Here is a 16,798-nt window from a genome sequence, read left to right as displayed (position 1 = left end):
TGCCGTGCAGCAAGTCCCGGCGCTGGATGTTTCTTACCTAGGTATAGAAATTTCAAGAAGCTGCCCACAAATACGCTCGGGAACATTAATTCTCTTGCTGTACCTCTGCGCTAAAGTGTAACTGGAAGACGCATGTTATTTATTGTTTCTGCAGATAGACTCAATAAGCAGTACGTGGTGTGCCTCGTGATTTCTGGGCAGTTGTGAACGACATAACCAGACACCCTGAAACCCACATAGGACCCGGCGACTCGAATTCTACTGAGTTCCTCAAAAGCACATCTAACGGCAAAGAGAGTGCTGTGATTCCACTTTTGCAGGGGCCGGCACGGATCCAATCTACTGTGTAACAGAAGTTTTAAGTTAGAATTAATTTTGAAAATTAGTACAATATGTTTGGGTTATAACTACAGTAAATTTTTAACGTTTTTTTACTTTTCAAAAATTAATCTTTTTCCTATTTTTATTATTATTATGATTATTATTATTCTTCTTCTTCGTTTCACCCAACTTTGGGGTACGTTGAATCAATCACTTCTGTGTGTTCTGTGCCTTTCTTTTCGCCCACTACTGTTTCATTCTTTCTGATCTTGCTTTTCTTTCCTCATCAGAGATGACAATCGTTCTTTTCTTTCTATTTTGGAGCTGGAATCCCTCTTTTCTGTCTTTGCTTATCATTTTTGCGGTCCTGTCTGTGAGCATTTTTTCTGTGATGTGTAGTTCTCTTAAGTCTTTCTCTGTTTGGATAAACCAATTTGGTTTGGATTTTTTATTCCTGAAGTAGTCAAACATTCTTTTTGTAAGTCTATTTGGGTTCATTCTGAGAATGTGCCCATAAAACTCAATTCTTCTTTTCCTCATTGTATCCGAAAGTTTTTCTGTGGTTTTGTAGAGTGTTTCATTTTTGGTATGAATTAGTTTGTCGTTATTATTATTACTATACTGAAAATATCATAAAATTCTAACAATTGTATTATACATAATTGTATTATAATGTTGCAATAAGCGCCTAAAACACCTGTTGCAGGTATCACGTAAATTGATCGCCACTATAAATGAATGAATCAATAAAAGGATCCGAAGCTATTTTTGTATAATTTAGCGGGCCAAAAGAGGCACGATAGCCTGCCTGAGTATATTCAGCCCAGTGAACACGGCTGTTATCAAATGGTTCAAATGACTCTAAGCACCATGGGACTTAACATCTGAGGTCATCAGTTCCCTAGACTTAGAACTACTTAAACCTAACGAACCTAAGGACAACACAAACATCCATGCTCGAGGCAGGATTCGAACATGCGACCGCAGCAGCAGCGCGGTTACGGAGTGATGCGCCTAGAACCGCTCGGCCACAGCAGCCGGCTATGGCTGTTATCACCTCGGAGTACAAGACAGTCAAGAGGATACTTATCATGAAGATGCGTAAGAAAGGGCAACACTGTTTCACCGAAAATGTTGAAATAAACATTCTTGTTCGTGTTCACGGTAATACGAATTAGTGAGCCCAAGTCAAGATACAAGGACACCCTAGAAACATTGCCTTTCGCTAGTCTTCAGCCATTCACTGACACCAGTGAAATCCTGAAGAAGATGACAGCAGAAGGATCGAAATATCGATCACTATAAAAGTGACACCCTACTCACACTACGCGCTCCTAACGCACCGCGAATGAGTTATTCGAATGGGACGGATATGATGTACATGTGCAAACAAACAAATGATTACAATTTTAGAAGAATTGGATGATTTATGCGCGTAGTTATTCGGCTTGGCACTGATTGACAAAGTTGTTGGATGTTGTCCTGAGGGATATCGTGCCAAATTCTGTCCAGTTGGCACGTTAGATCGTCAAAATCGCGAGCCGGTTGGAGGGCCCTGCTCATAACGTTTCAGAGGGATCCTGCTACGGAAAGAAACGGTACCCCTGACCATCCTGCTGCTGTCGAGCCGTACGACGGGAAACAGTAATGTTGGTATCCAGCGCTGTTAATATGGTTCAAATGGTTCTAAGCACTATGGGACTTAACAAATGAGGTCATCAGTCCCCTAGATTTAGTACTACTTAAACCTAACTAAACTAAGGACATCACACACATCCATCCCAGAGGCAGGATTAGAACCTGCGACCGTAGCAGCAGCGCGACTCCGGACTGAAGCGCCTAGAACCACTCGGCCATAACGGCCGGCTCCAGCGCTGTCTGAGGCGTCTTCACACACGTCTACGGCCTGAAATCTCATTGGCTTGAATAGGATTTAGTGATGAGTCCCGATTCGAACAGAGCCCCAGTGACCACCAAAGACGTGTCTGGAGCCGAGATGGACAGCGGTGAGCTACCAACTTGAGTGTCGCCCGCCATGCGGCCCGACAAGAAGAAGAGATGGTTTGTGGTGCCATTTCTTTTCACAGCAGGACCGCTTGGGGCATTATGAGCTGCGACCTACAACCAGCTCGGGAATTTCAACGGACCAGTCGGACAGAATTTAGCATGATAACCCTCAGGAAAACAGCCGACTATATCAATTAATGCCAAGCCAAAACACTGCACGCACATGGGCCACAGGTGGACCAACGTGTTACTGACTTGCACAATTTGTAAAAGTCTTTCTCTTGAATCGCTTATCCAATTTTTCTGTTATTGTAATCATGTGATTGTCTGTACATGTATATTACATATACCGGTTTCCATCCCATTAGGATAATTCCTCGTGGCGCGCCGCTTTCTTTTGTCTTAGAATGTGTTTGAAAAACAGGCAAAATCTGGACCCTTCGGACCACAGTCCACGCCTCGATTCCGCTGCGGCCCAGTTTCTGTGTCGTTTGGCCCATTGAAGACTCGCAACTTTATTGCCGCTGCGAGCAATGGCCTTTTGCTAGATACACTACTCCAAATGTTCAGTCCTTGCAGTCCACTTCGCAATGTTAGTTCTGTAACTGGTGAGATAGCTCAGCATTTACTAACATTAACAATTCCTGTCTAGTTGCCATTGACAAGGCGTGACACTCGCAATCGATTCCTTTTACGATTAGTGTTATCCCGTGTTACATGACTGCGACTGACTGTCATCCTTTGCACACACGTTGGACAGTTCTCTTTGACACGCAATTAAATCGGGTGACTCCATTCATGGTATGGTCATGGGCATGCCGAAACATGAAAGCTTCTTTCTACCACTGTGTCGATCTCTCTTACTATGACGATGCCACCCAATCGACCTGCACATACTCAACACTTGACTACCATGAAATACGTCAGCAGTGGAGGGTCAGATGACAGCCTGGTTCCAGTTCTACACCAACACAACACTCAAAACGGATCAGTATGCTCGTGTCCACTCCCGGTAGCTGAGTGGTGCCGGCACGGTAGTTCAGAGTGTTCGGTTAGAGGGTTAGGCTACCCTCTGTAATAAAAAAAAACTGAGTGAACGGATCAACAATCAACCAGAACACGTGTCTTCGGACGTCCGCCACGAACAAATTAAAAAAAAAAACAAAAAAAAACGAAGAAACGAAAGAAGTCTGTGCGACAGAATGTCAATCCTAAGGATCCGGGTTCGATTCCCGGCTGGGTCGGAGATTTTCTCCACTCAGGACTGGGTGTTGTGTTGTCCGAATCATCATCATTTCATCCCCATCGACGCGCAAGTCGCGCGAAGTGGCGTCAAATCGAAAGACTTGCACCCGGCGAACGGTCTACCCGGCGGGAGGCCTTAGTCACACGACATTTACATTTCAGTATGCCCGTGTCATCTACATTTACATATACAAACATACTTCGCAAACTATCGTATGGTGCATGGCGGAGGAAACCTTGTTCCACTGCTAGTCATTCCCTTTCCTGTTTCATTAACAATCGAAGCGAGGTAACACCGACTGTCTCTACGCCTCCTTACGAAATCAAATTTCTCTTATCTTGTCATCGTGGTCCTTAGGCGTGAGTAGAATCGGTTCAGCAGTCTTCTGCGAATTCCGGTTCTCTAAATTTTCACAACAGTGTTTCGCGAAAAGAGCATCGTAGTCCCTCCAGGGATCAGATTCTACACAGCATATGCTTAATACTCGCGTGCTGTTGCTGAGGAAACCTCTGACAATATCCTTGTCTCCCATCAACACTTGTCGTCGACGACAAGATACTGGGTTCTATTACTTACAAGTTCTTCGAGTTACTCACATATGCTGTAACCTACACCGTACGCTTGGACCCTACTTAAGAGTCTGCAATAGGTCATCGTGTGAAACGCCCTTAGGAAACCCAGAAATATTGAACCTGCCTGTTCCCTTACATCGATGGATCTCAGGATATCATGTGAGAAAAAGTGCAAGCTGAGTTTATAGGTGGGTGACAGATATTTTGTCCTGTTAGTCTGTGTGAAGATGACACCATACAGAGATGTAATATCGCAGTATTATGTTTTATTTTCACCTGTTTGTCTTGATTTAGTGGTGGTTCATTGTTTTAGACAAACTGGCCAATATAAAAGGTTCACAGTGTTTTACGTGTGCATTTGCTGTTCCAGCGTGACCGTGACGTGGGGGTCTGAGGGGCGAGCGACGGTGAGGGTTTACGTGTTGGAGGGCGCCTCCGAAGCGTGCCAGAACGGCTCGAGGCAGGGCAGGCCGTGCGCCACCAGGAAGTCGCTCGCCGAGTGCAACGCCTTCTGCGGCCTGGGCACCGGCGCCCGCAACTACACCGTCAACCACCTGCAGTGAGTAGCCTCTCTCCAGGCACGAAACACCACCTATATGGATATGGGGTCTGCTCTTTCCGACATGTCCGAAAGAACAGACACCATTGACGACCTGCAGCCGTCTAGAACGAAATTAGAACTATATTAATACCTTCAGCTGCTGACGGGTTCAGATATATCAACGGGTGCAGGGGAAAATGTGTGCTCCGAACGGGACTCGAACCCGGGATGTCCTGATTACATTGCAGACGCTCTATCCATCTGAGCGACAGAGGACACAGAGGATAGTACGACTGCAGATACTATCTCGAGCACGCCTCCCGCGAGACCCACATTCTGACCTTGTATGTCCACACACTACATTCGTAGTGTCCCACCCCAACACACTCATTACTCGCGGAAGACATTCTCACCACACCATATCCATATAAGTATATACACTCCTGGAAATGGAAAAAAGAACACATTGACACCGGTGTGTCAGACCCACCATACTTGCTCCGGACACTGCGAGAGGGCTGTACAAGCAATGATCACACGCACGGCACAGCGGACACACCAGGAACCGCGGTGTTGGCCGTCGAATGGCGCTAGCTGCGCAGCATTTGTGCACCGCCGCCGTCAGTGTCAGCCAGTTTGCCGTGGCATACGGAGCTCCATCGCAGTCTTTAACACTGGTAGCATGCCGCGACAGCGTGGACGTGAACCGTATGTGCAGTTGACGGACTTTGAGCGAGGGCGTATAGTGGGCATGCGGGAGACCGGGTGGACGTATCGCCGAATTGCTCAACACGTGGGGCGTGAGGTCTCCACAGTACATCGATGTTGTCGCCAGTGGTCGGCGGAAGGTGCACATGCCCGTCGACCTGGGACCGGACCGCAGCGACGCACGGATGCACGCCAAGACCGTAGGATCCTATGCAGTGCCGTAGGGGACCGCACCGCCACTTCCCAGCAAATTAGGGACACTGCTGCTCCTGGGGTATCGGCGAGGACCATTCGCAACCGTCTCCATGAAGCTGGGCTACGGTCCCGCACACCGTTAGGCCGTCTTCCGCTCACGCCCCAACATCGTGCAGCCCGCCTCCAGTGGTGTCGCGACAGGCGTGAATGGAGGGACGAATGGAGACGTGTCGTCTTCAGCGATGAGAGTCGCTTCTGCCTTGGTGCCAATGATGGTCGTATGCGTGTTTGGCGCCGTGCAGGTGAGCGCCACAATCAGGACTGCATACGACCGAGGCACACAGGGCCAACACCCGGCATCATGGTGTGGGGAGCGATCTCCTACACTGGCCGTACACCACTGGTGATCGTCGAGGGGACACTGAATAGTGCACGGTACATCCAAACCGTCATCGAACCCATCGTTCTACCATTCCTAGACCGGCAAGGGAACTTGCTGTTCCAACAGGACAATGCACGTCCGCATGTATCCCGTGCCACCCAACGTGCTCTAGAAGGTGTAAGTCAACTACCCTGGCCAGCAAGATCTCCGGATCTGTCCCCCATTGAGCATGTTTGGGACTGGATGAAGCGTCGTCTCACGCGGTCTGCACGTCCAGCACGAACGCTGGTCCAACTGAGGCGCCAGGTGGAAATGGCATGGCAAGCCGTTCCACAGGACTACATCCAGCATCTCTACGATCGTCTCCATGGGAGAATAGCAGCCTGCATTGCTGCGAAAGGTGGATATACACTGTACTAGTGCCGACATTGTGTATGCTCTGTTGCCTGTGTCTATGTGCCTGTGGTTCTGTCAGTGTGATCATGTGATGTATCTGACCCCAGGAATGTGTCAATAAAGTTTCCCCTTCCTGGGACAATGAATTCACGGTGTTTTTATTTCAATTTCCAGGAGTGTAGTTCCGGCAGTACTGGCCATGACCTTATTCTTCTGTGCGGATGTACACATATTCCCCGAACTCTTACGGGACTTGGTAAGAATGTCTTCCGCGAGTAATGAGCGTGTTGGGGTGGGACACTACGAATGTAGTGTGTGGACATACAAGGTGAGAATGTGCGTCTCGCGGGAGGCGAGCGCGAGATAGTCCCTGCAGTCGTACAATCCTCTGTGTCCTCGGTGGCTCAGACGGATAGAGCGTCTGCCATGTAAGCAGGAGATCCCAGGTTCGAGTCCCGGTCGGGGCACACATTTTCACCTGTCCCCGTTGATATATATCAACGCCCCTCGGCACCTGAAGGTATTAATATAATTCTAAAAATAACGGTGGTGACGCGCCTTCGAAGCCCCATGGAGGGGAGAGGATATTGTTTGGCTGCTACTGTGTGGATGCGATGCCATCTTTGTCGGTGGGGATGGTGTGCTGCTCGCTACCAATGTATTTCAAGAAGTGTTGTGGAAATTAGGGGTCGGTCAGCAAGACACCACCAGGTTCATCCCACTCTTATTGACAAGAGTACATGCCAGTCGATATATTGATGAAAGCGAATATGTGGCCTCGTCGTACAACGTGTGGAGGTAGAGTTCGGCGATCACGTTTCACGTGGAAATTTAATTGGTGTGTGGCTCCCCTGGGCAAGACTGATGGTCGTACGACATTGCTGTGGTGCTGGGAGCTGTGGCTTGCGTGACCCCAGACATGGAACCTCGGAGGGGTGGCGAAATAGGCCCGCAGCGGGAATTCGAAGCAGAGGAGGTGAAAATGTCCGTGAGATTCACGCGAGTTTTCCTAACTTCGTTTTGCTCTCACCTGCCTACAACAAGAAGCCTTGCCCTCGACCAGCGACAGTGAACGCACGCTGTTGTCACATTGACATTTATACAGTGTCGTTTAGTCCAAGTTGCATCATAAGGAAGCGAATGTTCCGAACTGTCGTCCATGACTAACACGGTTTATGTGGCAACAGTGTGCTAGGTTCAGAGAGATGCCACCTCCACAGCTCTCTCAGGTTCACCAATGATGTTCTTGCTGCCACTTGGCAATGGTGTTTTACGGTATCACAGGTCGGCTTTTGCTGCTCCCAAGTTTTGGTTGGTACAGTCTAAGGCGAAAAAAAAAAAAACCTGCTGTGTGAATAAGAGAGAATTCAGAAATGAGTCCTCTGCGGCTGAGCTGTGTTCGTCGTTGTGTCTATAGATAGCTATAATCTGTTCATTTAACTTGAAAGAAGTGAAATCAGTGTAAAATTCAGTTATCTTGTCAATATAATACGACACAGCTGCTAATTTGAGTTCAATGAAGTAATCGATAAGTCTGCTTCGCTCAAAGCAAGAAAATGCTAAGTAAAATCATAAAAATCCACAATACCTCGAAAAGGGATATTTCAGCAGTTTTTCATTATATCCCTTTCTTGTAATTAATAATTTATGCTTTGTGCTTCTTAAGACAATGAATCAATAACCAAATTAATAATCAATAAATCGGTCGCAATCCACTCTGCCTACAGTGTACTGATACAAAAAAAAGAAAAAAAAACTATGGGATCTGTAGGAAAATACTTGCGAAGATAAAAATAATTGTGAGAATAAGGCAGTCAGACAATTTTAATGATCGCATTCTGAAAGTCATTTCCGGCTTTGTGAAACTGCGGCTATAGCATCACTTCTTTAAGGGAGCGAAATAATGATAAAATCCAAAAACGCATAAGATACGTAAAACTGAAAAATAACGATTGACAATAAGCCAGTCAAACACTTTTGCAATTTTAGTTACCATAAGCAGTTAAAATTAAACATATTCCGAGCTAAGTGAGGAACAACTAAACGCAATGTGAAAGGGAAAACTAGAATAGAACCTCATCTCAAGCTTTATAAAGTTATGGCTGCAATAGTACTTCTTTGTGGGAGCAAAGATGGCCAAAAAAGCACAAAATCTACGTAGAGGGCGCAGAAATGAAATTCCTTAGATCGCTAATTGACAACATTTTAGCAAGTAGGAAAGCGTGAACTGATGAAGGAAGTAGAAGGAGCAGGTAAGTATAGCAGAATAACGAAAACAGTTCACTACTGCAAGCCAGTGGTGGGAAATTGCATTTCAAGAGTTCGAAAGGAATGAGAACTGACGAAAATCCCTTAAAAGGAAAGAAGAATTAGTTATCAGAAGTACAAATCGATTGTAATTTAACTGAAAGATACGTGAAAAACAAAACTAGATATGAAGGCTCCATTTTCGTACCCCAAAATTTAGTTTGCCAGTGTAAAGTATGAAATGAAATGTGCATGTAGCACTCATAGCCGGGACTTCTATTCTGGGGAGTTGGACCGACTGTTGAAAATCTTTTTATCTGACTTGAGAATGTCCATCATGAAGACCAAATACACACACACTGACACACACACACACACACACACACACACACACAAAGAGTCTCAAGCAGTGATATCCCCGACCCGACGGGAATCGAACACGGGGCCTTGTGATCGAGAGTCAGCTACACTAATTAGAAGACTAGTAGTTGCTGATGGATGCAAACACTTACGAAGCTACAACGGGCTATACCTTACTTAAGGAACTATTTTTGTTAAACCTTGACGCCTGTAATGGTCGCAACCCTCCCAACTTGGCAGTACGCGGTGTTGTCTTCCGTTCAGTGTGCAGTGCTACGATGGCAAAATGAGTATTCAGTCGCGGACGTGCTATATGCTGTACAATGCAACACTTAAAGCCGTTCAATTGAAGAGGCCTGAAGCATCTCATCCGAATACGGCCATGATGTATACGTTTTTACAGATTAAGAATAAATGACATGAATGGCTACACCATATTTCTTTATTTTTTCTACATATAGAACTAAAAACGTTAATTTTGAAGTAAATCAACATAAAAAGACACATGAGACATAAATAAATCTTAAATACGCTTAATTTCAATATTCGACAGTCTTCCTATGAGCAAATAAAATGCTGTCTACAGAAATAAAACTGATTATTATTCCTTTGTTTGGAATATTATTCATTATACTCATTTTACTAAGGTTTGAAGCTCCTCTTTTCGTTTCTTCCTTGTTGTTTTGGAAATCAGCCTTATGCAAACAGAATTAGTTTATTTTTATATTTTCCCAGACATGTTTCGACACCAGTGTGCCATCTTCAGTCAGCTAGTACCTGACTGAGACACCAACTAGGGACACGAAACGGGACGAAAAATGTAAGTGCAGAAACTTACATAACCTATAACCTCGAAACAGCTCTACAAAAAAGCGACGAAAACTAGGCACTAAAATCGATGTGTAATAATACAGTTCAATTGAAGATGTAATTTTAATGTGAGTGTCCAAACAAAACGAAGCAAATTGCAAATATTGTATTTGTTAGGCCTATACTAGTTAAATTATTACAAATGTGATATTGTACTTTACAGAAAATAAAATTTAACCCACAGACACATTGGTGTCGAAACATGTCTGGGGAAATATAAAAATAAACTAATTGTGTTTGCATAAGGCTGATTTCCAAAACAACCAGTTTTTATATTATTCATTATACAGGCAGAGACAGCTAAGACAGGCCACCCCAAATACATCCAGAGTTAATAAATAAGTCGAGGCGTGGTTTTCACCAAGTTATAGCGGAAAATATGGAGAATTTCCTGATGTTCGCAAGTAATTTTTATCTTTTATAGTCGCTGTTTTCTAATGAAACAATATACTTCTTTCTGTGACATCTGAAAGAAGTTTCTAAGAGGTATTCAGCGACATAACATGTATGGGACTTGATCAAATATTATCAAGTTAACAGCGCCGCAAACCACTGTCCTGCCATCAGGAGAAAAGGATCCACAAACGTATGCCCCACTACACCAATTGTAATCAAACACCTAATTGAGGTGCAGTTCTTGTGTTTACCTGTGCTCTTGAGACCCATCAGCCTGTGTTCTGCTTCTATAGCAATCAGATAACTTGCCTGTAAGGCTATTGAGACGTTCACAACGTACACGACAATCGAGAAAGTGAATATCGTTTATGGTGAATATAGCCAAACTATTAAGAGCATCTGTATGACTGTGTACTGAAAGGTACCCAAATCGTACCAAGCACTCACGATCTGTCTTTGCAAACATTATAAAAAAATTCAGAAACAATAAACTATAAAAATTACCTTTTAACTTGAGGAAATTGTCCGTTATAACTTGGTGGAAACTGCACGTTGATATATTTATCCATTCTAGGTGTATTTGGGGGTGGTCTTGTAAGATGGCAAGAACTATGCCCCTTAGATGAAGTCATTAAAGATCACCTAACTCATGTTGAGCGAACAGTAGGCTGAACAAAATGACTGACAAGGCACAATGCATCTTTTAGAGGGTATAGTAGGGACGTATTGGAATAATTAATGTCGGTTGATGGTTTTAAAGTAATTCACACGACATGAAAACTTTGTGGAGACGAGTCGATTTACTGGACGCTTGTTTATCCCAGGGAAGTATTTAGAGTTGACCGTGGCCAGCTGGGGAATGGCGAAGGGAAGCGGCAGTAGGAAGCTTAGGGTGGCTCAAGCTCAGAGAAAGCTGTAACACGGCGCGGCCTCCAGCCACCTTAAGATGAGTGACAGTGAGTGGGTGGTTGACCCCGACTCCATGGTAGTGTACTGGGAAACAGATGGAGAACTTGTACGCCTGTTGATAAATGTCCGTTGTCCCGTTTTCTGTGAAACATGCGAGAAAGCAGCGCAAAGCTATGGTGGAGCAGTCAACAGAGGTCAAAATATGCGTGTTCGTGACTATAGCAACTTCATGCTGAATTCACGGTCCGCAGAGTCTGAAGCAAATCAGGTGAAGAGCGATAGAATGAAATACGCCGGCCTCCTATGGGAACGTAGGACCAAGGAAGTTGAAGTACTCTCCTGGGAGTCAGAATTCCAGAAAACTTGGTGTTGTGTAGACGCTAACCTTGATGGGTGGCCTGGGAGGAGCTAAATAACAGAAGTTGAGAGGAAGGGAAATTTTGTGGGAATTTGTTCACTTCCCAGAGCAGGCATTGGTCGGCGCTGGGAAGCAACACATAATTAACGCGACTTGCGCTGCGATTGGCGTAAGTGATTTCTGCAGTTTAGGACTTAGCAAATGGAATGACTGAGCTAGGAGATAGAAAGTTTTGGTTCAGCTATGTACTGAGCAAGATAGCTAGGAGTGAATAGACGAGCGCAGCCTTGCAGCACCACGAGGCCGGCCGACGTCCGCACAACGATGCCACTCTGCCACGCTGTATTCGGTGATATTGCGCCAGCTCCGGCCACTGATTAATTTGTTGAATCACGTCGGCAAAGTTTCCATGAGGGTTTCATGGGCCAGGTATTGTAGAATTCTTCTCGCAATACGCCTGGGTCAGTCGATAGGAATTACTTTTGAGTTAATACGCTTTACTCCATGTAAACGCAATCTATTACCACTGTCTGATAGGAGAGTCTTGTAATGTGATGATTGAAGGTCGGGAGTTAAAATAAATTTGTGCTAATCGACTGCATCTGTTTTCAATCAAGTGGTTGAAATCCCAAGTCACTTTCTTAATTAATTTTATGTTCAACATTTGTATCTAGTGTTCAATAGCTGAATATAAGATCAATGTGCACCCCTTTTTAATTAAAAGTGATCAATTCTGAATAAATTAATGTCAACACTGCCACCGCTGTTCAATCAGGAGTCACAGGGCCATATTACTTTTTTGCGTTATCCTATATTGCGGCAGTTTTGCACACTCTGTTGATCTGTTAGTCAATTAGTTGGGGTGAACACACGCCAAAACCAGTTAAGTGACGGGTGCGGTGTTACAGTCTATTTTAGCTGATTCATACTGCATCGCTTCTTTTAAGCGTTCCTGAAAGTTTTCTGGAACATTTGGTGGGGTAGCTATTGCTGGGCCGTTCCTTCTTTACTTTCCTCTCGTGACAAAAGTGATGTTTGTTTTGTTCTTATGTCCATAGCCAATAACATTGATAGATCGTGACAGTGTAGATTTTTCGCTACCTTTAGGTCCTAATATCATGGTCAAATGGTTAGCGTCACTGCCTGTAGATCGCGGGGTTCCAGGTTCGATTCTCACCCATGTCGGAGATTTTGTTCACTTGGGGACTGGGTGTCTATGCTGTCCCAGTCATTTAATCTCATCTTCAACGACTCTCCAGTCGCCGAATTGGCGTCAAATAGAAACATATGCACCACGCTTCCGAATCACCCGACACCGTATCCCGACCAGTAATGCCATCCGATCATTTCAGTAGATCCAGAGCAGCTGTAAAGTAACCACAGGCATAGTACATGGACACCTTATCTTTGGTGTTGTTATTATCGAAGAATTTGAACCTCGATCAGATTGCACCCTTTTAAAATAATCAAGTAACTGCCTTTAACATACTCCACCGCTGTAAGTTCATCCGCTGTAACAGAACGTTGACCTGCGCACCGTAACATACACTGATAAGCCGAAACATTATGACCACTGCCTACCGCGACGTCGGATGCCACCTGATGGTGTTGCGGGCACGTGACGCGGTAGCAAAAGTACTAATGGGCAGAAAATGGGGAAATCCATTGAGATAAGCAACTCTGACAAAGAGCAGATTATTATTACGCAGAATCTGTGAACTAGTATCTCCAAAACGGCGAAGGTGGTCGAATTTCACGTTCTACTGTCGTGAGCATCTGCGGAAAGAGATAAAAGGTCAGTGAAACTATCAGTATCGTTGGACATTCATGACTCTTCACTGAACGCAGGGTTCGGAGGGTAGTCTGCTCTGTGAAATAGGATATACACTCCTGGAAATGGAAAAAAGAACACATTGACACCGGTGTGTCAGACCCACCATACTTGCTCCGGACACTGCGAGAGGGCTGTACAAGCAATGATCACAAGCACGGCACAGCGGACACACCAGGAACCGCGGTGTTGGCCGTCGAATGGCGCTAGCTGCGCAGCATTTGTGCACCGCCGCCGTCAGTGTCAGCCAGTTTGCCGTGGCATACGGAGCTCCATCGCAGTCTTTAACACTGGTAGCATGCCGCGACAGCGTGGACGTGAACCGTATGTGCAGTTGACGGACTTTGAGCGAGGGCGTATAGTGGGCATGCGGGAGGCCGGGTGGACGTACCGCCGAATTGCTCAACACGTGGGGCGTGAGGTCTCCACAGTACATCGATGTTGTCGCCAGTGGTCGGCGGAAGGTGCACGTGCCCGTCGACCTGGGACCGGACCGCAGCGACGCACGGATGCACGCCAAGACCGTAGGATCCTACGCAGTGCCGTAGGGGACCGCACCGCCACTTCCCAGCAAATTAGGGACACTGTTGCTCCTGGGGTATCGGCGAGGACCATTCGCAACCGTCTCCATGAAGCTGGGCTACGGTCCCGCACACCGTTAGGCCGTCTTCCGCTCACGCCCCAACATCGTGCAGCCCGCCTCCAGTGGTGTCGCGACAGGCGTGAATGGAGACGTGTCGTCTTCAGCGATGAGAGTCGCTTCTGCCTTGGTGCCAATGATGGTCGTATGCGTGTTTGGCGCCGTGCAGGTGAGCGACACAATCAGGACTGCATACGACCGAGGCACACAGGGCCAACACCCGGCATCATGGTGTGGGGAGCGATCTCCTACACTGGCCGTACACCACTGGTGAACGTCGAGGGGACACTGAATAGTGCACGGTACATCCAAACCGTCATCGAACCCATCGTTCTACCATTCCTAGACCGGCAAGGGAACTTGCTGTTCCAACAGGACAATGCACGTCCGCATGTATCCCGTGCCACCCAACGTGCTCTAGAAGGTGTAAGTCAACTACCCTGGCCAGCAAGATCTCCGGATCTGTCCCCCATTGAGCATGTTTGGGACTGGATGAAGCGTCGTCTCACGCTGTCTGCACGTCCAGCACGAACGCTGGTCCAACTGAGGCGCCAGGTGGAAATGGCATGGCAAGCCGTTCCACAGGACTACATCCAGCATCTCTACGATCGTCTCCATGGGAGAATAGCAGCCTGCATTGCTGCGAAAGGTGGATATACACTGTACTAGTGCCGACATTGTGCATGCTCTGTTGCCTGTGTCTATGTGCCTGTGGTTCTGTCAGTGTGATCATGTGATGTATCTGACCCCAGGAATGTGTCAATAAAGTTTCCCCTTCCTGGGACAATGAATTCACGGTGTTCTTATTTCAATTTCCAGGAGTGTATGTTGATTGTGAATCACATTTTTGCTACAGTAGGTCGCTGGTCGTCTCCACAAATGCCGTCATCGAGATGAATGGCGGCACGTAACGTTCAACGCTCCACGGACACGGGCTGGTGGCAGCAGTATTATGTAACAGGAGATATTCTTCTGCACTTGCATGTGACCTGCGGTAGCGCAGCTGATAGCCCCGAACTACCGGCACCCCGTCACACTTGATGTCCTTCCCGACGGCGATGTGATATTTCAGCAGTATAACTGTCCGTGTCTCGGAGCCAGAACTGTGGTGTCAGTGAACAAATTCACCTGATGTAAATGTTATGGAACCCATCTGGGTCGCTGTCGGACGCCATCACCGCCTACCCAAATGCGCGGCCCATTATTTATGTGGATTACATGACCCATGCGTAGACATCCAATGCCACATACCTCCACAAACCTACCAACAAACTGTCGAATGCCTGATACGCAGAATCAATGATGTATTACGTTCCAAAGACGGACAAACAAGCTTCTAAGTAGGCGATCATAATGTTTTGGCTCATTAGTGTACACGTGTTGTGTTTATTATAGTATGGAGATTTTTATTTAACAATTCTTCTGTGACCTTGGGTCAACTCTTCGAATCATCCTGTTAATGACGACAGATAACCAGATGCGTGAGGGGAGGGGTTGGGTCCGTTTTGCGTCCTTCTATTTTTATATTTAATTTAGTGGTGGTAACTATAGACGGCAAGCCAATAAATGAGGGTTATTTGTGGTATTTCTAATTCTGTGGTATGAATTTGAAGAAGACGTAATTCCATAGGTCTGCGTTTTAATAATGTATCTTTCTAGCACGGTTATCTTGGAGCATGGCCAGTTTCAAGAGCATCTATAACAGATGCGGGTGCATCGTTCTCGTATCTTCGTACAAAAATTGCGTGCCATGAGTAATTGTACATCGTCGTCAAAAATGATCTAGAAAATAAAGTGCACGGAATGTTAATGGTGGCGAGAACTGAAACATTAACACACTATTAAAACGTCATTTCTAACTAGTAATAACAAGAAGACAATCCTGATGTGTATGTGTATTTTGTAGCTGTGTCTTTCCACAAAACTAATTTATTGTGTATTTGCAGGTACGTACTGGAGTTCCCGTAAAAATTGAAATTCCCGAGCAGCAGTAGCAGCCAAAACAAAATCGTACAGCCCATTGATAAAGCGGAGTCTTGTGTGATAAATAGTTTCCTCCATTTGAAGAGGAACAACGCTGCAACAACTTACGCTGAGCTGTCAGAAGTGGTGCCGTAATAAAGCAGCGTCATTTGACACAGTGATGAGGTGGCCCAGACGTTTCCACTGTCATCAAAAAAGTCTGGACGATGAAATCGAAGTGGCGGACTGCCTCTCCGTAAAGAGCTCGAAATCAGAAAAGAAGAGGATGCCCCGATGCTCGGGGACCGGTGTATCGCAATCAAAGCGATAGTAAAAAAGAAGCAGTTTTCAGCAACTTGCTAGAGGTTCTGGATGTGATTACGGTGGTCGCCCACTAGTTTTCGCGACTGCTCATACCTATTCAAAAGGTTGCTCGAACTGAGACAACAGCGGAAATGTTGCAGGCACGTGAGACCAGTCTAGATTAATACTTTATCCTCATAATCTCCATGGATGAGAGTTGAGAAAAAAATGCAGATTCAGCCATCATCGGGGAACGTGATGCTACTGTTTGGGACTCCCATCGTGTTGCGCTAAAAGATTATTCTCTTAAGGAGTAAATCGTCACAGAAAGATATTACCAAAATTTCCTGAAGAGGTTATGGGTAAGCTCAAGATGAAGCGTCGCAACCAGGTGTTCAAGGCAGTGCTTGTCCTCCACGACAACGCCCCCTGCCCATTCTATACAGAGCATACACACATATATTGCTTCTATGCTTTATGCTTTTCTTCGCCAGACCTCTTTTTCTCCAGCCATGTCACCAAGTGACTACTTGACATGACATGACAGTCATTTC

General features: G+C 45.8%; 1 protein-coding gene across 1 annotated transcript in view; it reads left to right on the top strand.

The window, feature by feature from the left end:
- Positions 1-16,798, top strand: part of LOC126155175 (proto-oncogene tyrosine-protein kinase receptor Ret-like) — a 241,641-nt gene that overhangs the window by 117,999 nt on the left and 106,844 nt on the right. The window contains exon 8 of the mRNA XM_049916212.1: positions 4,517-4,705. Within this exon, the coding sequence (XP_049772169.1) occupies positions 4,517-4,705 (189 nt within the window). The remainder of the gene's footprint in view (positions 1-4,516; positions 4,706-16,798) is intronic.

This window comes from Schistocerca cancellata, chromosome 2, assembly GCF_023864275.1.
Source record: "Schistocerca cancellata isolate TAMUIC-IGC-003103 chromosome 2, iqSchCanc2.1, whole genome shotgun sequence".
In the NCBI taxonomy this organism is placed as follows: Eukaryota; Metazoa; Arthropoda; class Insecta; order Orthoptera; family Acrididae; genus Schistocerca; species Schistocerca cancellata.
Note: the sequence above shows the minus strand (reverse complement) of the source record. Positions and strands in the feature narration are given on the sequence as shown.